The 22,137-nt window shown below is 36.0% G+C and overlaps 1 protein-coding gene across 2 annotated transcripts in view; it reads right to left on the bottom strand.

Annotated features, from left to right (window-relative positions):
* The window catches only part of ADCY9 (adenylate cyclase 9), a 165,421-nt gene that overhangs the window by 42,143 nt on the left and 101,141 nt on the right, over positions 1-22,137 (bottom strand). Inside the window, exons 3-5 of one of the 2 annotated variants that reach the window (XM_072603319.1) lie at positions 12,774-12,878; positions 8,532-8,749; positions 4,253-4,355 (exon numbers count right to left, since the gene is read on the bottom strand). In XM_072603319.1, coding sequence (XP_072459420.1) covers positions 4,253-4,355; positions 8,532-8,749; positions 12,774-12,878 — 426 coding nt within the window. Of the gene's footprint in view, positions 1-4,252; positions 4,356-8,531; positions 8,753-12,773; positions 12,879-22,137 lie in introns of both variants that reach the window. The other variant, XM_072603308.1, reaches the window with a different exon arrangement.

Below are 22,137 nucleotides of genomic sequence, written 5' to 3' on the forward strand. Positions count from 1 at the left end.
CAGGGAAAAATTCAAAGAGAGGGAACTGGGTCAACATGGTTAGTTGGACAGGCTTGTGTAGAGGGAGAGGAAAGAAGGGACATGTCTCAGGACTAAGAAATCAAAAGTGGCTAGATGAGTCAGCAGCTGGGATGAGGTTAGAGACAACAGCTGGGATGCTCTAAGAGGGGTTTGTTGTGCCAGTGGGGGTTGGGGGGTTGCTGCCAAGTGCCTTTAAAGTGCTCAGGACTTCCCAGGCAGCTTGGCTCTGGGTGGCAGTGGTGGGAGGACTTGTTCTGCTCCACTGGGATAATATAGATCTCCTGGATTTTATGACTTTTGGTTCAGCAGTCCTCCAGATTTGTCTTGGGTGGTGGTGCCAGTATTTTACAGTGGACAAAATGAAAAGATGGGGCTGTCACGGCCTGAATGTGTACAAAATCTCTCAAGTTCCCAGAGTTGTCCAGTACATACAATTAGTCTCCCAGAGTAGTGGACCACTCACTCCCTTTGGGAATTTACACAGAACCTTCACCAATACTTGCGCTAACTATCTTCTGGGGTATTTTTTGTTCCAAACCTGTGATTTCATCAGTTGGGTACTCCAAGTGTGGAAATTTCCTCCAAAGATGAACACTGGCAAAGTACATTAGCGAAACAAATAGGGAATTGCTTGGGGCACTTAGAAGATAAGTGATTTGCCTATATTCACAAAATCAGTGAGTGTTAGAGGCAGGACAGGAATCCAAGTATTCCTGACTTCAGGACCATCTTTCTATCTCTTATGTTTTGCTGCCTCTTTTCTTATTGTGAGGTATCAAATGACATATGAGTGTGAAAATGCTTTAGACACAGTAGAATGATTTATCAATGTCAAGTACCAGTTTTAGCAGAAATTCTGGAAAGCAGTTACAAAATCATTCTAAAACTAGATGTGAAAGAAAATGTAGGCAAAACATTAGTGAGATATATAATATCACAATTCTTTATTACAAATTAGGACATTCATATAACTTAAAATATCATTAAACAATATTACTAAATATTACTACAATATATACACAAAATTTCAATTATAACTTACTTGAAGTTCCTTAACTCTCACTAGAAAGTCTAATGTATGGAATGATATGTTCAATAATTGATTTTTGAATATCTTCTTTTCAATAATACTATAGTACATAACATTATTTGTACATAGACATATACATATAATACATATATTTTATAGATATATACATGAACGTGTATGTGTGTGTATTCAAACTTTCTGGGCCACATGCCCTAGAAAAGTTGGTCAGCTTATGATGGAAATTTACATAAGACATAATCACAGATTGTTACAATTAGAAGATACTTCATAAGTATTTAGTTTGCACATGTGAGGAATCTAAGACCTCTGGGAGGAAGTGACTGGCCTATGATCATATAGTTAGCTAGTGGCAGAGAGAACTAGACCTCTGTTATCTAAGTTATTATGAAGCTGCTAGAAAGTAGAAAGGATAAAAGATAATAAGGTAAATCACAGAAGAATTTTCAAAGTAAAAACCAATTCTATTTAGTCTTAAAAGGTATCTTAAAATTAGGTTCTTTAAAATTTCAGTTAAAACTGTGGGCATAAGAACTTTGTAGTTGGTAAAAGGCATTTATGATGTTATTTTAAAAGTGGGTCAAGAAAGAAAAGAAGTAATATAATGTTTTAGTTTTTTCTGTTCATATTGTCATTGCATCTGTTTTCTTGGTTCTGCTCACTTTACCCAGCTTTAGCTCACATAAGTCTTTCCATACTTTTCTGAATTCTTCATATTTATCATTTCTCATGGCAAAGTAATATTTCATTACATTAATGTGCCACTGTTTGTTTATCTATTCGCTAATTAATGGTTATCTATTTTGTTTTCAGTTCTTTGCAACCACAAAAAATTATTCTATGAACATATTGGTGTATATGATGTATAGTAACTTTTTGCCTTTGATTTTCTTGATGTATGTGCCTAGAAATAGGATCTCTGGGCCAAAGAGTATGGATATTTTAACAACTTTTAATCATTAATTTCCAAATTATTTTCCAGAATGGTTGGGCCAATTCAAAGTTACACTGACAGTATATTAATGAAACTGTCTTAGTTCTCTTTCCGTCTTTTGTCATTTTTTTAAATGTTAGAGTTGTTTTGATTTATATTTCTCTTATTAGTGATCTGGAAGAATATTATTGTTAATAGTTTTCAATTCTTTTGAGAATTGTTTGTTTTGTTGGTTTTATATAGCCCCTGGACTACTGCAATAGCTTATTAATTGCTCTCTTGGTCACCAGTCTTCTTCCCCTCCTCCCCCTCCAATACAGTCTCCATACAGTTGGTCACACTGATATTCCTAAAGCATCTGTTCAAGAAATTCCACTGGCTTCCTATTGCCTCCAGGACAAAATACAAATTTTTCTGTTTGTCATTTAAAACCCATCATGATAATCAGTCTAGTCCACCCATCCGGGTATTACTTTCCTTTATGTAATTTAAGTTCTAATAAAACAGTCCTAGTTGTTATTCCCAATATATGACATCCCATCTTCCATCTCTGTGCCTTTTCACAAGTTGTTCCATTGCTTCAAATGCATTCCCTGCCTTACCATCACCTCTTAGAATCTCTAGAGTTCTTCAAGATTTAGCTTAAATGCTAACTCCTATACAAGTTCTTCCCTGATCTTCCTAGTTGTTAGTGCCCTAGCAGCACTCTGAAATTCCATTTTATTTCCTTTTTGTTTGCTATTCTTTATCTATAGATAATGTTGTTTGTCCAAAATAAAATGGCAGCTCCTTGAGGGTATGGACTGTTTAATTTTTGAATTTTAATTCCAGGAGTTAAGCCCAATGCCTGGCTCATAGTAGGTGCATTAAAAATGTTTGTTGAGTTAATCTGAATTAAGATGAATAGAATCTCCAACTCTAGTCAACAACTACAGACCTCATCCCAAACTCTACGCTAAAAAATCCTTCCAAAATCTATCTACCTAGTCTTAAAAGTAAAGAGGTGAATGGCACAACTTACCCAGAAAATGGAAGACAATAGCAGAAAGGATGTAAAAGCGGAATCCAATGATATATTGTTTTTAAGAAACATACTTGAAACATACAAATTTGTACAGAGTAAAAGTTAAGGGTTGGATCAAAATTTACTAAGCTTCAGATGAATTTTTAAAAAGTGAGAGTTAGCAATAATGATTTCAGACAAGGCAACACAAAAAAAATGGACTTAAAAAGAGGCAGAAAAACTACATTATTCTTAGAAGTACCATAGATAATTATATAACATCAATAATGAAATATATATATGTGTATGTATATGTATCTCATGGCACAGTATCTAAATACTTAAAAGTTCACTGAATTATAGGGAGAAATCAAAAGCAAAAATATCATAGTTGCAGGCTTTGATATGGTTAAAGTTTTATTGTACTTTAAAAGGTGAAGACCATTCTTAGCTTACAGGTCATACAAAAATAGGTTGCAGGCTGGATTTAGCATATGGGTAGGTCATAGTTCATCAACTCTTGCTACAACCAGTATTGTTAATGAATATTGTTGTAAAAATATTGAATAAAACATTACCAAAGAAGCTCTGGAAATATAGTAAAAAATTATATACTATGATTTAGTTGAGTTTATATAAGGAATAGCAAGTTTGGTTTAACATCTGGAAAGTTATAAACATTATAAATAATAAAAGCAAAATAGAAACTATAAGATTACATCAACAGATACAGAAAAAGCTTTTTGATAAGCACTAGAAATCAAAGGAATAAGTGGCTCTTTCCTCAGTATGGCAGATACTATCTATCTAAATCCAAGAAGAAGCATCATCTGTAATGAAGAAACACTAGAGGTTTTTCCAGTAAGATAAGGGGTAAAGTAAGGATGTCCACTGTTATCACTATTATTTGACATAAATTTACAAATAGTAGCTATAGTGGTAGGACAAAAAAAAAAAAAAGAAATTCAGGAATAAGCCCAGGCAAAGAAGAAACAAAATTATCACTTTTTCAGATGATGTGATGATTTTCTTAAGAGTCCTTTAGGAATTCAACTAAAATTAATATAAACAATAACTTTCACAAAGTAGCAGGACATAAAAAAGACAACAAAAATCGACAGCTTTTCTGTACATTACCAACAACCTCTCCCCACCAAAAAAGAGAATTAAAGAGAAAGGAATTAAATTTAAAATTAATATACTGCACAGTAACAGCAAAAAATTGCTATAAAAAAATAAAAGTTACCTCTTCCTGATAGCTGGTCCTGTAGGCCATCTCTAGATCCCGATCCAAGAAATTCAAACTCAGCTTATTAATGGGTGGCTTAAAGAAGTAGTCTTTCATTAGACTAGAAATGAGAAATGAGAAAATAAGAACAGTAGTTACGTTGACTATAAATAATATTGTAAATGGTTACAGAGATATCATTTTAAAAGGGCGTCATGAAATAGAAATCTAAAATCTGTTGTTTCTTAACACTGTTCTTTTGTTTCTGGACAAGTCCTTTGTATGCCTAAACATAAGTGCGTATTATATTCCTCAAGTGCTAAAGAAAGACCATTACTGTAGTTATGACAGAGAATAATTGAACCTTAGGAAAACACATCAGCAATATTCAGTTTTACAAGAAATACAGTGTATTTGTTCAGCAAACATCATGTGAGGCAATGCAAAATATTGGTATGCTCTTTTCATTACTAGGCTGAAAGTGTTTATATTGATCTGGATGATTCAAATTAAAATTAAAAAATAATTCTGAACTGGCAATAGGGATGGGGACTGTTGTACCTGGAATTTCACTGGTGTAGGGAACTGTCTAGTAAGGAAATTACCTCTATCAATGAAGACCAGTCCATTCTTTGCCAGTCTTAGAGAGTGGCCTAAAGTCCTGGGAGACTGAGTGATTTCCCCAGATAACAGAGCCAGTATATGACTTGAAACCCAATTGTGGTTCCAGGTCTATCTCTCTGACAATATTATCTAATTATACAATAACAATATTAACTAACAATAATTGCCAGTGTACAAAATAGAAGATGTTATTGATAAGCTGAATCAGTTAACAGGGTATGATTTTTGATACAACTATCCTAGGTGCCATCAAGACTGACAAATCATGACAAAGTCCAATTACCTGGTATAACTATATACCAATCAAACTTGAACAAACTCCTACGCAACAAACAAACAAACCAAAAAACCATCCCTACATTCCTAAATGAATTACTGGCAACAGGAACTCTCTCTTTTATGTGGCAGAATAATTACAAAAATTCAGGTGGAAATGAACATACCAGTGTTTTATGAGATGGCCTCTCATTTGAGAAAGGAGGGCCCTTAAGCTGGGCACACCTATGGGTGTAGAGTGAGAAAAGGGAAAGGCCTTTTTCTCCCTAGGTTGGTTCCAGCTCTGGCTCTGCTTCCTACTCAACGTATGACTTTAGGGAAGCTCCTCCACCTCTGGGAGCTTTAGTTTTCCTTCCCCTACAGCATGAGGACCTTAGGTTAAATGATTAGGTTCCATACAACTCTAAATTCCATGACACTATGAACTCAATCTTATTCTCCCCTCTGAAAATAGCAAAATGAAAGGAAGTCTGTAGGAAGCCTACAACACTGCCATGTTTTCTCCGTTAGCCACAGAGCAAAACCGTAGCATCTCTAATTACTACTAGTGCTACCCATGCCAAACTCTGAGCTACACTCCTTTCTAAACTGGGGAGAGCCTACCCAGGCTGTATTACCAAGTGACTAGGTACCCATGTGCCCTGTGGATGGGATGGAACACATTACCCTTAATGCTAAATGTCAATGTTTTTATAAGGGAAGCTTGCTCTATGCCTTCAATGCATAAGAAGATTGGACTAGGCACAATCAACTTGGAAAAATAAGGCATTTTTATTATTTTAATTCAAATCAACAAGATTAATCAATCAGCAAATATTTATTATGCACCTGTTATGCATCAAGTATAAATAGTACTATACTAGGATACAGATAAAATGAATAAAACAATCCTTACTAGGAAGGAGCTTACAGAATTCTAGATATCCTCTGTATCATCTGATTTCAGATACAATGCTGCTAAATATTGTTATGTCAGATAGAGGTGGACAGAGGAGGAATGTTCTGTACTCCCAAATCCAATTGATATAACGTCATCAGTTGTCAGGACTTGGTGAAGTTTTAAATTTATAAACACAATAGTACACACATTATGGTTTTTTTATGAGGTATGAAATTCTTTTATTGGTTCAAGAAAGAAATAGCTTATTGGCTGGCCAGGGCTAGCATCTGGGGACTGTAAATAGCTAAAGAACTTTCAGCAAAATCCAGTGGTGAAGCAGTCTAGTAGTGAACTCAGATTTCTAGGGGAATCTTCTTGGAGGGAGGAGTTTCTTTCCTTATTTTTGCTCTGCTCCTCTTACCCCCACCAATGATCATGTCCTAGGAAGAATGAGACCAGTAAGAGACAATGAATTCATGAGGTGAGTGGGGAAGAGAGAGAGAGACAGACAGAAAGGGAGAGAGACAGAGAGAACAAAGACACAGAAGACACAGATAGTCTCTTGAGGAAGACGCAGCTTCAAGGAAAATAACCCTGTGTGTCCTACGAAGGAATGGCTGGTTATTTCAATTCCCTTTATTTTAAGAATGAGGAAAGTGAGGGTCATAAAAATCATGTGAGATTAAGCTTAGGAGGTTGCCTAAAGTTTCACAGCAAGTTAGCCATAAAATTCAGGTCCTAAACCACCACATTGAGATAGCTCCCTTAAAATAATTACATGAAGGAAAATTCTCCACTCCAAAAGGTTGGTGCCATATTTTGTCGATTTTTGTTTTAGTTAGAAAGTACCTCCCAATTTGGAAAAAGGTATAGATAATAACAACTTAAGTCTACATGCAGAATGCAAAAATAACTGCGTTAAGTAATTGCCAACAAAAGGAGATGAATCTGACTTTTGGGGGAAAACATGGCCATAAAACTGTAGTTACACTTTCAAAAGTGTAAAAATTCATTCAATAATTTCAACATCATATGTATTTCTTTGCTTTCCCTTCCTTTCATGTCACTCCTAAAGCATCATTTTATGCACACTAGAATAGCAAGAAATCATATGTGTGTGTGTGTGCGTGTGCGTGTGCGTGTGTGTGTGTGTGTGCGGGTGCGTGTGTGTAATTCAACGTTGGTGAGGCTGTGGAGAAAGAGCCACTCAAAGACATCATTAGTAGGATGAGACTCTGGTCCATTTTATATGGCAATATGACAATATATATAGAATTAAAGTAAAAAAAATGGTGATATCTCTTAACACTAAGATTCTGCCGTGACAACTTTATCTTAATAAGATCATAAGAAGGACCTGTTTATATAAAAGTAGTCATAGCTACTTTCTATTTGTAGTAGTAAAAACCGGAAACAATCCACATGTGTTAACAATTGAGGAATAGTTGAAAAATGTGTATCATATTAATATACTAAAACATCATGGTGCCATCAGAATAATAATTATGAAGCATAAAAGGAACATGTAAAGAAAGACCTTTGCAACATGGGGTTAGTGTAACTTGAAGCATACATTTATTAAGTGCTTACCTTGTGCCAGACATTGTGCTAATAATGATATATTTTTTAAAGAGAAAGAAAATATTTAAGTCAAAGGTTGTAAATTACCATAAAAACTTGGGAAGGGATACAGACAAAAATCATTCTTGCTAACTCATTTGGTTAACTCTTGCTAATTGTTAGTTTTATGTAATTTTGCACATTTATTTATGTCAAATTTATGATCATTTTGAAAGCTTTAAGAGAACCTTGTTTCCATTTAATAACTCATGAGGAACTTAAGGGAAAGTTTTTTCTTTGTTTTTGAAATTTTAAGCTTATGGTATGAGATTACTTCTTTATTAGAGAGTCACTTAGTTTCAAATTAATAGATTCCATTTTTTAAGTACATTAACATCATTTTATTCCCCTGACAGTTGCTCCAAAATACTGACACATATGCCAAATTCTGGCTAATCAAGTGAACAAGCATATGGATTTTACAACCCTTCGAGCATTATGTAAATGCTACTATTATTAGCAAGAACAGTAATAATACACATATTAAATATACAATTAGGGAAGCCTGGGGATATGATTTTTAAAAATTTTGAGAGGAAATCTTTAAGTGCAGAAACCTTTTGTAAAGTAAATATTGCCCCTTTAACTGTAAGTTCAGATGCTCACATACTGGGTCTACTTACAGTAGAGTCATATGTATATGTCTGGAGAGGGTATACATAATAAAGAACACAAGGAAGCTCCACATCTGATGCCACTGGCTGGGTAACCCCAGTCAGATCCCTGAACCTCTCTTAAGCCTCTGGGTTGCAGAGGAGCTGCGAATTTGCATCGGTGCACCCCTACACCACTGAAATCGAAGATCAGGTTCTTTCTTTAAAAAGGTTATTAAACAAAAAAAAAAGGAGATATTTTCACTTTAAAAATTTTACTATGATGAAATCACTTCCACCTCACCTGTCTTCTTTAATAACATCAACAAAATGAGCATCTGTCTTCTCTCGAATGTTCTTGAATCTCAGTGGAAGGAGAGCAGATTGATCCAAGCTCACCCCTGTCCATCTTCCTTTTTCTTGCAACATCTCATACAATGATGTCTGACTATTGGTGAGCTTCTCTTCCTGAGGGGGATTCAAAAGTCCATTTTGGGCCTTTGGACTATGTCCTCCAGAAGTCTGCTTCATAGCAAGAACAGTAAATACAGAAATTTAAAATATTTTAGTATAGGCATATTGTGTATATGTTAAAAGGTACGCGATGTGCATATTTACATAAAGGCTAATGAATATATAAATCGTTATTTAGAAAGGTGATACTGATTGAAAATATACAAGTTCTTAATCTTGATAGATTATCGATGTTTGATCCATGAGAAAGTTAAGAGACTTTCATGGAACATCCCTAACCTAATACAACCATGCTTGTAAGTGTGGTAAGAGAAAGGTCCTATGATACCACTGTCTGAGAGAATATTGAACTTAAGTAGATTAACAGTTTGATAACTTATGGCACTTAAAAGGTTATATGCCCCTGTATTAGTGAGTTTCTTTATATAAACAATCTTTTCTAATATATCACCATATCCTTTTTGAAAGTTCCTCCTCCCTTAATTTTAAAGACACTGCATTTTTCTGGTTCTCCTGTGACTTTTTAAAATGCTCCTTCTACTTCTCCTAAATCCTTTTCCTAGCTGGGGATGTCCCCTGAAGCTGTAGCCTCACCCCTCTGCCACTGCTGCAGTCATTCCCTCAGTGAGCTTGTGGCCTTAGGCTGCATCTGGGCTGAGGATATCAAGTCAACCTCCTCAGCCCAGCCTTCACAACGGCTTCAGTCTCATTTTCCAACTGCTTTGTAGACGTTCTGCAATCACCTTAAACCCGGACACTCAGTCTTTCTTCATCTCATTTGAGATGCGCTTCCAAACTTCTCTATTTCTGAATAAGGGCTAATACGCTGGATGGCAGAGTCAGCTTTGTCTTTGTATCCCCAGCACCCAGCACACTGCCTCGGACAGAGCAGACACTCAATAAGTGCTTGATGAATTGAAAAGAATGTTTATCCTTAAAGATCTCAACAGGCCAGAATATAGAGCTATATCTAATAAAATGAAGTTTCATAAGAATGAATATAAAGTTCTATACTTGTTTTTAATCATCTGCCCAAGTACACATGAAGAGACCAACTCCACGTAAGTCAAGGTGTGACAAAGAAGCTGAAACACCTAATAAGAGCTCTGGCTTTTAGGAGAAGCACAGTACTCATGAGGAGGAAAGCAACAGGTCCATGCCTCTCTTCACAAATCAGATTACCTCTGGAGTTTTGTGTTTAGCTCTGGGCGCCAAATATGGTGAGGTCATGTGACACAATGCCCAAATCAACACTAGTGGGAATTCAATTCAATTCAACAAAAATTGATAGAGTATCTTCAGTGTGTTAGGTGCAAAGCAACAATTACTAATACAAAAATTCAAATAGTTCCTATACTCAAAGACCCAGTACTCTACTGGAGACATACAGCATCTACATTGATGACTGGACACAAAATATATACAAAATTATTTCCAAAGCCAATAGAAAAAAATGTCCTTCCCAAGTTGAAGAAAATGGGAATGTTTAGTTTGAAGAACTGAAGACGTAGGCGGGGCCTGACAGTCATCGTCATGTAAATGCTTTTGAAGGGTTGTTAAAGGAAGGACTCACTTCATTTTATTTCATTGGCTTGCTTGTTTCCATGACAACAGAATCAATGGATAAAAGAGGCCGAGAGACAGATTTAACGAGTATAAAGGGAAAGTGTTGCTAACGATCAATTGAAAGTGGAATGGACTTCCTCAGGAGTTAATGAGCTCTCCTGACACTTCAGGTCTCCAAGCAAAGGCTAGGTTAGCACTAGTCATGGTGGTGCAGACAAGCTCCTTGTTGGGATAGGAAACGGACTGTTAACTCCAAAAGTCCTTTCCATCTGAGGATCTACAACTCTATGAAGGCCCCCTCTGTCCTAAACTAGACTATAAGAGCCTCCTGACTGGTTTCTCTCTTCTAGCCTCCTCTCCAATCTATTTTGCACACAGTTACAAAACTACTGTTCTAATTTCACTTTACTTCCCTGCTTAAGATTTACCGTGGCTTCCTATTGCCTTCTGAATCACGTTCAGATTGCCTGGCTTTTAGGGGACCCTAGAATTTGCTTCCATCCACACTAAGTCACCATATTTGCTGCTTTTTGTTAAAACATACCCTTATTCTACAATCTATAAACTGTTCTTCTCGGAATCCTCTGTATGTGGCATGGTCATTTCTATCTAACAATTTTGTTCCTACTGTCTACTTTGACTAGAATGCCTTCCTCATCATCTTCTCTTACTGAAATAATCATAACTTTCTGCAATCATTTATGGTTTATAAAGTACTTTTCACACCACACTTAGTACTGCAAATATTATTATTATTCTGTATAGGAGCATAAAGAGGCTGCAAACTGTTAAGTGACTTGGGACCCATAGTCAAACAACTACTTGAGTGTCACAGCAATGATTCAAACCCAGGTCTCCTGATTCAAAGTACAGTGCTTTCTACTGCACTAAAATGTCTTTCCAATTATAATTCACATTTTCATAGCATTTTAAGACTTTCAACAATGTTATATATTACATAGCACAAATATTAATATTACTATTTTATTTGTGAAGAAACTGAAGCTCAGAAAGGCTGAATTGCCCATGGCCAACACAGGCTATAAACAGCAGAACTGACATTCCAACCTAATTTTCCTTTTGGGTCCAGGCATCTAATATGTGGCTCTTGAGATTTATAGAGAAAAAAAAATTAACAAAGATAACACAGTTACATTAGGAGGCCAGTATTACCTAACCACCTGACATTCTGGGCTATATGAATGAATGCTGGTCAATGTTTGGGTCTACCTGACTATAAAAGTACATTCCCTTCCATGAAATTGTTGAAACTGAGAATCATTATCAATGATGCAAACCTGGAGTCAGATGAGAACAGTGAAGAGATTCAACAGTTCTTGAAAATGTGGTCTAATATGTCTAACTTATTCAAAACTGCTCACTAACTAACTTTGGGTGGGGCGAGGGGGATTAAGTATTTATAAAGCACCTACTATGTTCCAGGCACTGTGCTAAGTGATTGTTAAACAAATATTATCTCCTTTGATCCTTGCAAACAAATCGGGGAGGTAGGTACTATTATGATCTCCATTTTATAAAGAAAGAAACTGAGGCAAACAGAAGTGAGGTGACTTGCCCAGGGTTACATAGTTAGTAAGAATCTGAGGCCAGATTTGAACTCAGGTCTTCCTGATTCCAAGCCCCTACCTACATTCTATCCACTGCACCACCAGCTGCTTTACCTAGTTACATGTTAGGTGTACATGCACTTTTTTATGAATCACACTGAATCACAGACTTTTGGATTAGGTGAACTTTAAACACAAACTTTACTAGAACAACAATCTTCTTTACACTATATACCTAAAAGATGGTTACCCAGTCTTTACTTATAGATCTCTAGTGAATGAGAACCCACTATCTCCTAAGGGAAACCATTCTATATTTGGGTAGCCTTCATCAGTAAGAAGTTTTTTCTTAGATAAAGCCTGATTCTGTTTTTTTTTACTTTTGACTGCATTTGTATTAATCCTTTTTTAAAATCCATAGTTATGAATAACTAATAGACTTCACAAATGTTTTCAATTTTAAAAAATAAATGTGGCCCCTGCACATACGGATATCTGCTGTAATAGTTCACCACTGAAAAAACTTGGATGCCCCTGGTTCTAAGGCCTAGCTTGAATCACTTCCTTGACAGATCTGCCCTTAATTTCTTAGTGTACATTAAACTATTAACTCTAACAGTACTTATAATGAGTACAATTCAGATGAGGGCTGAATTATTTTCTACTTCACACATGCTGGTTTTGTGTCTCCCTCCCAAAAGTGTGCCTGGAAAGCAGTAAGATGTTTTGTCCTTAACCTGTAACTTGTACAACATGTACAGAATAAGTGTGCCCTACTCTTGATAGACTCATTCAGAATCAGTGGGACTGGAAAAACTTTAGTGATGTTACCTAATAGGTGATCTTCACCTGCTCAGAACCAAGCAAATTAAGATTTACCTTAGGAAGGTTCAACAGTAAAATAAATAGAAAAAGGGAAGCTAGAATAAACAAATTACCTTGGCATTATTTTTATGCTCATCTTGAGAGCCATTTTGAATTGTTCCTTCTTCAGGACTGGCTTCACAGTTGGGAGCGAATGTAACACCACATGAAGGACATGTCTACAAGAAGAAAAAAGTTCAAGACATACACCAAAAAAAATCGCCAGTATACAATTCAATTTCACTGCTATCTGTAGTCATATAAAATGAATGTACAAAAATGGAAAACACTTAATTCAGGCAAAGAATACTCTAGTCAAGGTGGCAACATGGGAGGTTTAGCAGGAAGGCAGTTTCACTATAAACTTATCAAAACAGAACAAAAAGAAATACTAAAGTGAAGAAAAGCAGCTTTTAAAAAAACAGAAAAAATCAATCAAAATTTAAAACATTCAAAGGCAAGAAGAATACTAATAAAAAATTTTTAATGCCAACTATACGATACTATATTCCTAAAGTCCAGAAGCAATGCAGATGAAAAAAGAAACAGTATAACTTGAAAGATATCCTGAAATTAAAGAAATTATGCAAGAGTTTTGACTAAAAAGAAAATTACAAGATCAAACAGAACTTGACAAAAGTTTAAAAAATGAAATAAAATCAATGAATTAAAGGATGAAAAAAAAAAAAAGCCAGGAAAATGGCTGATGGAGAGCATCATAGAAAACTTAAAAGAATGAATAGAATCACCCAAAATCTGACTTATTACAGTAGAAACTAGTCTTACTATAGATTTACTACAGTCAAAACAGAACAGGAGGAAGTAAAGGTACAGAAAGTCACTGAATTATCAAAAAAAAAAAAAAAAAAAAACAACCCCAAAACTGGAAAACATGGAATCAAATGAGAAACATGGAAAGACTGATCACACTGAAGAAATCTCAGGATTTACGACATTCCCCCTGATTTAGAAAAGTAAAATAAATTGAATGGGACATTCCAGAAAACTGTCAAAAAAATTTTTAGATGGCAATATACAAATAGAAAGAACTTATTCCCTGACAAGGAAGAATTCAATTCTCAATACTCCTAAACATTTCACTTAAACTCTCATATTATAACAAGGGGGTGGGGAAGACATGCCCAGCTTCCCAAAGACAAAAATTAACTACCAAAGGACATTAATCAGGATCACAGTAGATTTCTCAACAAGGCCAAAGGACAATTGGGGAAAGGGCAATAAAACACATACAGAATTCAGAAACTTACGCCATAAACTCAGATAATCTATGTTAACTACCTAACAAAGTTCAGTATGCACTTTCAAGGCAAGAGATGAACATTTGAAAAGCCAAAAGTTGGCAGAAAAATATCTACTTCAAGGGAATCTTCCAACAATGGCCAAACTTTCAGTTAAAAATATGATAAACACTTAAAATAATTCATACTTCTAAAATCAAGATAAACCAAATGCAAACTACTAACAAAGAACTAAATAGCCTCTGAGGTCTCTTTTAGCTCTCAGTCAACGATCCTAGAATGCCTAAAAGTTTCACTGATATTGTTTCAGAGAAACAGAAAACAAGTAGGAAAAAAAGCCTCAAGGAAGAGAAGGCAATAAGAACAAGAAGCAAGTAAGAATAAGAAGTAAACCTACAGCTTTGATAGAGGTAAAGATTCCCATACAATTACAGAGTGGTTTGGTTAAGCTTTCCCAATTTCAGGCCAAGCACTCTATCCATAGTCCCACCTAGCTGTCTCTACCATAAATAGATAGAGAGAAAAGTAGATATATATAAATAAATGAACAAATACACAGATGAATGAATAAGTAAAAGAAACTATATATCAACTTAAATTAGTAGATAGAGGGCTAAATTTTTTTAATGCTTATTTATTTTTAACATTATAATTTTTTAAAAAGCTTTTGAGTTCTAAATCTCTTCCTTCCCTCCAGCTCCTCCTCCTACCCACTGAGAAGGTAAACAATATGATACCCATAATACATGTAAAGTCATGAAAAATATTTCCATACTAGCTGCTATGCACAAAAAAGCAAGAGAAACAAAGTGTAATTATATAAAAAAAGGAAAAAAAAAGCAAGTGAAAAAATATGTTTTAATCTATACTTAGAGTTCTTCATTCTCTCTGGAAAATGGACGGCATTTTTCATCATAAGTCGTTTGTAGTTGCCATGGATCATGGTACTAATCAAAGAAGCTACATCTTTCATAGTCAATTGTCATTACAATATTCCTGTTACTATATACCATGTTCTCCTGGTTCTGTTCACTTCACTTTTTGTCGGCTCATATAAGTCTTCCTAGATTTTTCTGATATCATCCCCTTCATTATTTCTTACATCACAATGGTACTCCATCACATTCATATACCCCAGATTGTTTAACCATTCCCCAACTGATGGACATCCCTTCAACTTCCAATTCTTTGCCACCACAAGAAGAGTTGCTATAAATATGTTTGTACATATAGGTCCCTTTCCTTTTCCTTTGATCTTTTTGATCTATGGATCAAAGTAGTGGTATTTCAGGGTCAAAGAGTATACACAGATTTATAGCTCTTTGAGTATACTTCCAAATTGTTTTCTAGAATGGTTGGATCAGTTCACAACTCCACCAACAATGCATTAGAATATCTACTTTTCCATATCCAGCATTTATCATTTTTCTTTTCTGCCATGTTACTCAATCTTATAGGTGTGAGGAGATACCTTAGAGTTGTTTTAATTTGCATTTCTCTAATTATTAGTGATTTAGAGCCCATTTCTCATATGACTATTGATAGCTTTGATTTCTTCTTCTGAGTAGGAGAGTGGCCCAGTTTGGTAATCATTCTCCCACTTACTGGTCTTCAAAAAGGGTACTGTATTTGTAATTATAGCTATTCATTATACAGATATTTGAAGTACAGAGATATGATTCTTTTGGGGATTCAGGATGAAAGCCACTTTTCCTGGTCACTCTATGGGCAGGTAATTCTTTCCCAGGTCTGAAGGATAATAGCTTAATCTCAGCTGGCTTGAAGCAGTATCATGAAGCATTTATTATATGTCAGTCACATATAGGAAACAAATATTTATCAAATCAAGCAGTGAAACAGTAATGGGAAAGTTAATTTAGATTAAGCAATGACAAGAGTCAAGGCTTTGTGGTCAAAGTGCATGAAGGAATTTCAACTTAACTGGGGAGAGAATGATGTCAACCTACAAGTCTACTCTTAACAAGTCTCTGGAATGACAGGCATTAGGAATCAAAGGACCTGCTGGAATGCTAGCTTTTCCCCAAATGTTTGTGGCTCCTGAGTTCCCCCTTTCACCATTCCAAGTTGTTGCCTTGCCTCTTCTTGCTCTATCTTCCTCTGTTGCTTCTGCTTATTTCTCCCATTACTTTACAGCCAATCAGGAGTCACGTTTCACAACACATAAACAGCATAACAGGACTATCCTTCAAGGAACAAGTTTATGGTGGAAGGAGAGGTTAGTCTAATAAAACCAGGCTCTTTCCTACAGAAAGAACTACAAGTGACTGTCTAAACCCTCTCCAGGACTGTATGATGGAAAGAATGCTAGATTGGCAGAGAGGAGAGATTGTCTCCATTTTGTCACTTACTAAGCACATCACTTCACTTATTTGGGCTTTGGTTCCTCCCTCAGTAAAATGAAAAGGTTGGATTATGTTAGGAGTTCTTAACACGGGATCTGTAAATTTGTTTTTTTAAATATTTAGATAACTATTATAATTAATTTCTTTTGTAATTCTGTGTATTTTATCTTACAAATGTAAAAACATTATTCTGAAAAAGGTTCAACAGGTTTTAACAAATAGCCAAAGGAGTCCATGATACACAAAAAACGTAAAGAACTAATAATAGTTTGTATTATTCTTATTTTACAGATAAGGAAACTGAGGCAGACAGTAGTTATGTGATTTGTTCAAAGTCACATGGCAAGTAAGTATTTGAGGCTGGATTTGAACTCAGGTCCAATACTCAGTTTTGTGCTATCTAGACTCTCTAAGATCCTTTTCATCTAAATAAAAACCTATAATTTTATGATTTTCTAAGTTCCCGAAGAAGGACCTTTTAGGCACTTCAGATGTCTGAAAGTGATCGCTACCTCTCAAAAGCCTTATACCTATAGAGGTTTAGGAAAATATAGCCTTTTTGTTCAAAAAGGACTGAGAGGAAATGCTACTGGTACAATAGACTTTTCTACAGAGGCCTTGCCAAAGCTCAAAGATTAGCATAGTACTTTTGCTTATAGCATATAAGTTCTTTCCTAATTCTATTGCCTAGATTAATATGGTTTTCCAGTTAATCCTTCAATCTCTTCTTCCCCTCTAATCCACCCTACAGATTAATTTTTCCAAACAACTCTGATAATGCCACTTTCCTACTCAAAAGTCTTCAGTAACTCCCTATTGCATATAGCAGAATGAAGTGCAAATTCCTTACCTGAAATATAAGGCCCTCTAAACTATGATCCCAATATATTTTTTCTAGTCTCTCTCTTCCACAACCCCCATACACAACATTTTCTAGGCTGTTTTCTGTATACATCCTATACTTTCCTGACTCTGTGCCTTTACTAATGTTATTCTTTCTGCCAGAAACATCCCTCCCTCTCATTTCCACTTTTCACAATCCCATCCTTCCTCCAAAAACCTCCTGAAAAGTCTCCTCTTCCTTGAAGACCTTTAATCCTCCAGAGCACTTTGCATTTTTCTCATTACAGGCTGCCAGGTATGGTAGGCATTCTACTAGGTTTTAAACTCTTTAAGGTCAAGGATTCCATCTTACTCATCTTTACATCTTTCCTTTTTATAGTGCTTGAAAAAACACTTAAACACACTTGGGAAGCTTACTACTTTAAAGGACACCTTTGAATCATCTTGCAAAGTGAAGAGCTTCTTTGTAACGGAACAATCACTTCCTAATCTATCCGTTTTGGAAAAGAGCTATATACTAATCAGTCATGCTTACCATGCATCAGGCATAAACTTGATGTTTATTTATAGGGCTAGAAAAAAATAACTAAATTCATCTGAAGGCACAAACAGTCAAGAATCTCAAGGAAAAAAAAAATTTAAGTGGGAAAGAAGGAAGACCAACAATGCCAGATCTTAAACTAAACTTGGTGTTGAGTTGTTTCAGTGGTGTCCAACTCTTTGTGACCCCACTGGAGTTTGTTTGGCAAAGGTACTGAGTGGTTTCCCATTTTCTCCTCCAGACCATTTTACAGACAAGGAAAAGAAGGCAAACAGGGCTCAGTGACTTGCCCAGAGACATGCAACTAGTAAGTGTCTGAGGTGGGATTTGAACTCAGGCCTTCTTGACCTCAGGCCTGACACTCTATCCACTGTAATATCTAGCTGCCAAAAAGCTAAACTTCAAAGCAATAATTATCAAAACTAAAAAGGTGGAGCAGTGGAATTGATTAGATATATAAAATACAGAAGGATAGGATAGAAAAAGAAGAAAAAAAGGGGGAAAGGATCAATGGGACATTTTTTTAAAAATGCGAAGCAGGATAGCTTTGCAAGTTACTGGATAAAATTATACAATTAAAAAGAAAAGCAAACTATACATGAATAATCGAGATCTGTAGTCTTATATACAATTCTCTTTTTCTGTTCTATTATTTTTGTGGAAACAGCCATTTTACTTGGTGTTTTAAGTTCTGAATACACACACACATACACACACACACAGACACACAGGCACTGTGCTAAACAGAGAGCATACAAAGAAAAGTAAAACTAGTCCCTGTCCCCAAGAGCTCACATTCTAATGGGAGAGATAAATAGCTAGGTACATACAAGGCATATACAAAGTACATTGGAGGTAATCTCATAGGAGAAGGAACTATCAGGAAAGGGACTGGGAAAAAGTCCTCTGAAGAAGGTACGATTTGAAATGAGGCAAAGAGGTGTAGATGAGGAGGGGGAATATTTCAGGGATGGTGGACAGATAGTATAGAGGAGTGTCATGTGACCAGTAAGTAGGCCAGTGTGGGTGGATCAGAGTACATGGAGGACAGTACAGTTATCTCTCCCTCAACTGCAACTTTTCCCATCATGGTTTCAATATATGTCACAGGTTGGCATAAGAAATTAAATGGAATTTCTGGAAGTTTTTTTGAAGCTGCAGGCAACATGTGAAGGCCAGCAGACCACAAAGAGCTTATGACCAAATACTTAACGCAAATTTTACAATAAAGTACTATAAACATCCCATAAAAGAAAGAAAAATTCAGACCTCTCGGGTACAAAGGGAGGACCAAAAAGTTTTACACAGATTTTCCAGATCGTGGGGGTGCCGCACCTCTAACCCCTGTGATAAGGAAGGGGAAGAATATTCCGGTATAAGAATATGGAAAGGTGAAAAGAGTTTAGGTTACGAAGTACTTCAAATGCCTAATAAGACTTGATATTGTGTACCGAGGTAACATGGAGGCACTGGTGTTTAAAGGCGGGTGGAGTGGAGTGGGGAGATGATATGGTCAAATCTATGCTTTAGGAAAATCATTTTGGCAGTTATGTGGAGGATGGAATTAAGTGGCAAGAGATGTGAGGTGGGGAGATTAACAGAAGACTATTTTTCAGGTGCGTATTGACAAGGGCCTGAACTGGGATGGTGGCTGTACAAGTGGAAAGAAGGGAATATAAAAGAAATGTAATAAAAAACAATAGACTTTAACAATGGAGTGGAGCATGGAGAGACACAAACAACTGTTTAAATATGGCAAGTTTAAGGTGCCTATGAAATATCCACTCTGACTTATCCATGAGGAAGCTGGAAGCTAGAAGCTAGAACTTAGAAAAGAGATATGGGCTAGATCTACACATCAGGGAATTATCTGCTTAGAGATAAGAACCAAACCCAAGGGAGCTGATAGAATCATCAAGTGAGAGACAGAGAGAAAGAGAAAAAGAGCCTAGAACACTCTTGGGGGACGCACCACCAGAGGGCATGGCATGGATCAAAAACCAGCAAAGGAGACTGAGTGAAAATAGGTAAAAAGGTAAGAGTGGAACCTGGACTCAAAAGTGAAACAAAACAAAGACATACTTAGAAGTTCTTTGACTAGGCTGCTGGCCATGCCATTTCTATACAGGTTGATGAAAAGGAGGTATTCTCAAAAAATATAGGGCGGAGAAAAGCACAAAGAAGCGGAATTCAGGACTCTATTATCCTACGTCCAATTCACTACATCTTTACAGCAATAATAATAATAACAAATATCTACATAATATTTTAAGTAGTACCAGAAGGTAATGTGAAAAAGCCTCAGCATGGTAAATACAAGTTAGTAGTATAAACTTTACTTGGACCTTTCCCTTACCGCCTTTCCACCAGTAGCTGCGACTCTGTCCCAGGTCCCTGGGCTCTCATCTTTTGCCTGATCTTGCAAGTACCTAAGACTTCTATGCCACCATCCAGACTATTCCTTCCCAGGCTGCTGTGCTTATAACCACCTCCCCTTTCAGCTTCCCTTTTATATATATTTCCCCCCTTTAGAAGATAAGGGTCTTAAGGGCAGGGACAGTTTTGTTTACATTTGCTTGTATTGGATTACTCGTGTTTAGCATAGTGCCTACAACGTAGTAAGTAGTAGATGAAGCAGTTACCTTGTCCTTGAAATAGACTGAAGTGTGTGTGGGGGAAAGTCAGGACATGGGGAAGGGAGTATCCCAAAAGTCTGTGTGGCTGAAGGTCATGAATTTAAAGACGGCTGAGAAAGTACATCCAGCTGCTATTGCTGACAGACAAACATCGACTAAGGGACAAAAGACAGCATAGAGTTCTTAGAGAAAAAGCAAAGGAAAGGAAAACAAGGGGAAATCTTCCCCTAGGATTTCAGATGTCAGAAAAGCGCATAGCACGGAGTGAACTGCCACATGCGTTGAGCTGATAAATCACAGTAGGTGTCACCTCTGCACATGTGACTGAGCACTGACAAGACTAGATACTTAGAACCAGAAGGTAAAGATGCCAATGTATACATCAGGTTTTAGGGTCCTTTGCTATCTCAACAATAAAGATCATCTTTTATTCCCTTTATGTAAAACACTGCACTGATCCAGAAGATCCACTGATACCTAACAACCAACCTCAACTATCTGAAATATATCAGTGAACTTAGAAAGAAGGAAAAAAGACCAAAAGATCCTCACAGAACCAAAAGAATGTCAAAGTCTATGTTCTTAAGCTTACTGCTTTCTTTAACAGAGAGTCCCCAGCCCTTTACTCAGAACTTATTTACTCCTATTTTAGAAACAATTTTAATAAATTGGTTTATCTGGTTTCCTAACACAATAACAAATTAGAAAGAAAAGTGCAGGAGGTAAGGGGAAAACAGGCTTCTAAAGGTAGGTCCAATGATAATAGTAAAAAGTTACATTTTATAACAAGGTGGGATACAAAAAATAAAGGTTAAACTGTGTTCTTTACAGTCTTTAAGTTAGAGAAATATACAAAAAAAAGATCACAGAAATTTCTTAGAAAGAGTACTTAAAAATAATTGAAAAAAATCATTTGTTTAAATGGGTGAGCTTCAGTTTTCTAGAAAATGTACTTCTAACACCCCATTCCCTAATAACAATAATAACAACTAATCTAATTTACACTAACTTTACAATTTACAAAATACTTCTCTCATACAGTAGTATAAGCGAGGCATCATATTTTGTCCACAATGCGCTCCTCAGTAAATAGAGGTGGGCTGTCAAATGGCAAAGAACAAAGCAAAGAATGGCCTTTAAAACCCACGGTGTCATTTCTATCAATCAGAAAACAATTCATAATATATACTAGTCATTTAATTTCTAACATAGATACTGTAAATAGATTTTGAAAAACTTATTATCTTTTTAATTACTGTAATGGAATAAAAGCACTTCTACTTCTGAAAAACAACAGCTTTTTCAAACTGAGCCTAATCATGATCTTTGCATACACAGATGACGGGGAGAAAAAAAAATGATCACTTATTTAATGTCATTAAATAAGCAATGGAGTTAATCACAAAGTAATGGTCTCCAGGCTATAGCGGAAATAGAACCTCAAAGGGGAAGCATGAACCTTTTGAAAACAGAAAGGATCCTAACTGAATTGCCCCCATGTGGCCAAATCTACATCATTAACTTCATTACTGATAGCAAACACTGGAAATACCCAGTGAGAGCACAGCCCACAGGTGCTGAATAATAGATTAACATGGAGCTAATGAACATTAGCTGGAACATGAATACTTCCTTACTGGATGATCTCTTAAGTGATCATTTTGAAAGAGTTCTCTCTCTCTCTCTCTTTCTCTCTCTCTCTCTCTCTCTCTCTGATGAAGGGTAAAGTCTAAAGTAGGGATTCTTAACCTGAAATTTGTGAACTTATTTTTTCAAAAAAAAATTTGAAAAATGCA

The sequence above is a fragment of the Notamacropus eugenii genome, chromosome 1 (genome assembly GCF_028372415.1).
Source record: "Notamacropus eugenii isolate mMacEug1 chromosome 1, mMacEug1.pri_v2, whole genome shotgun sequence".
Classification (NCBI taxonomy): domain Eukaryota; kingdom Metazoa; phylum Chordata; class Mammalia; order Diprotodontia; family Macropodidae; genus Notamacropus; species Notamacropus eugenii.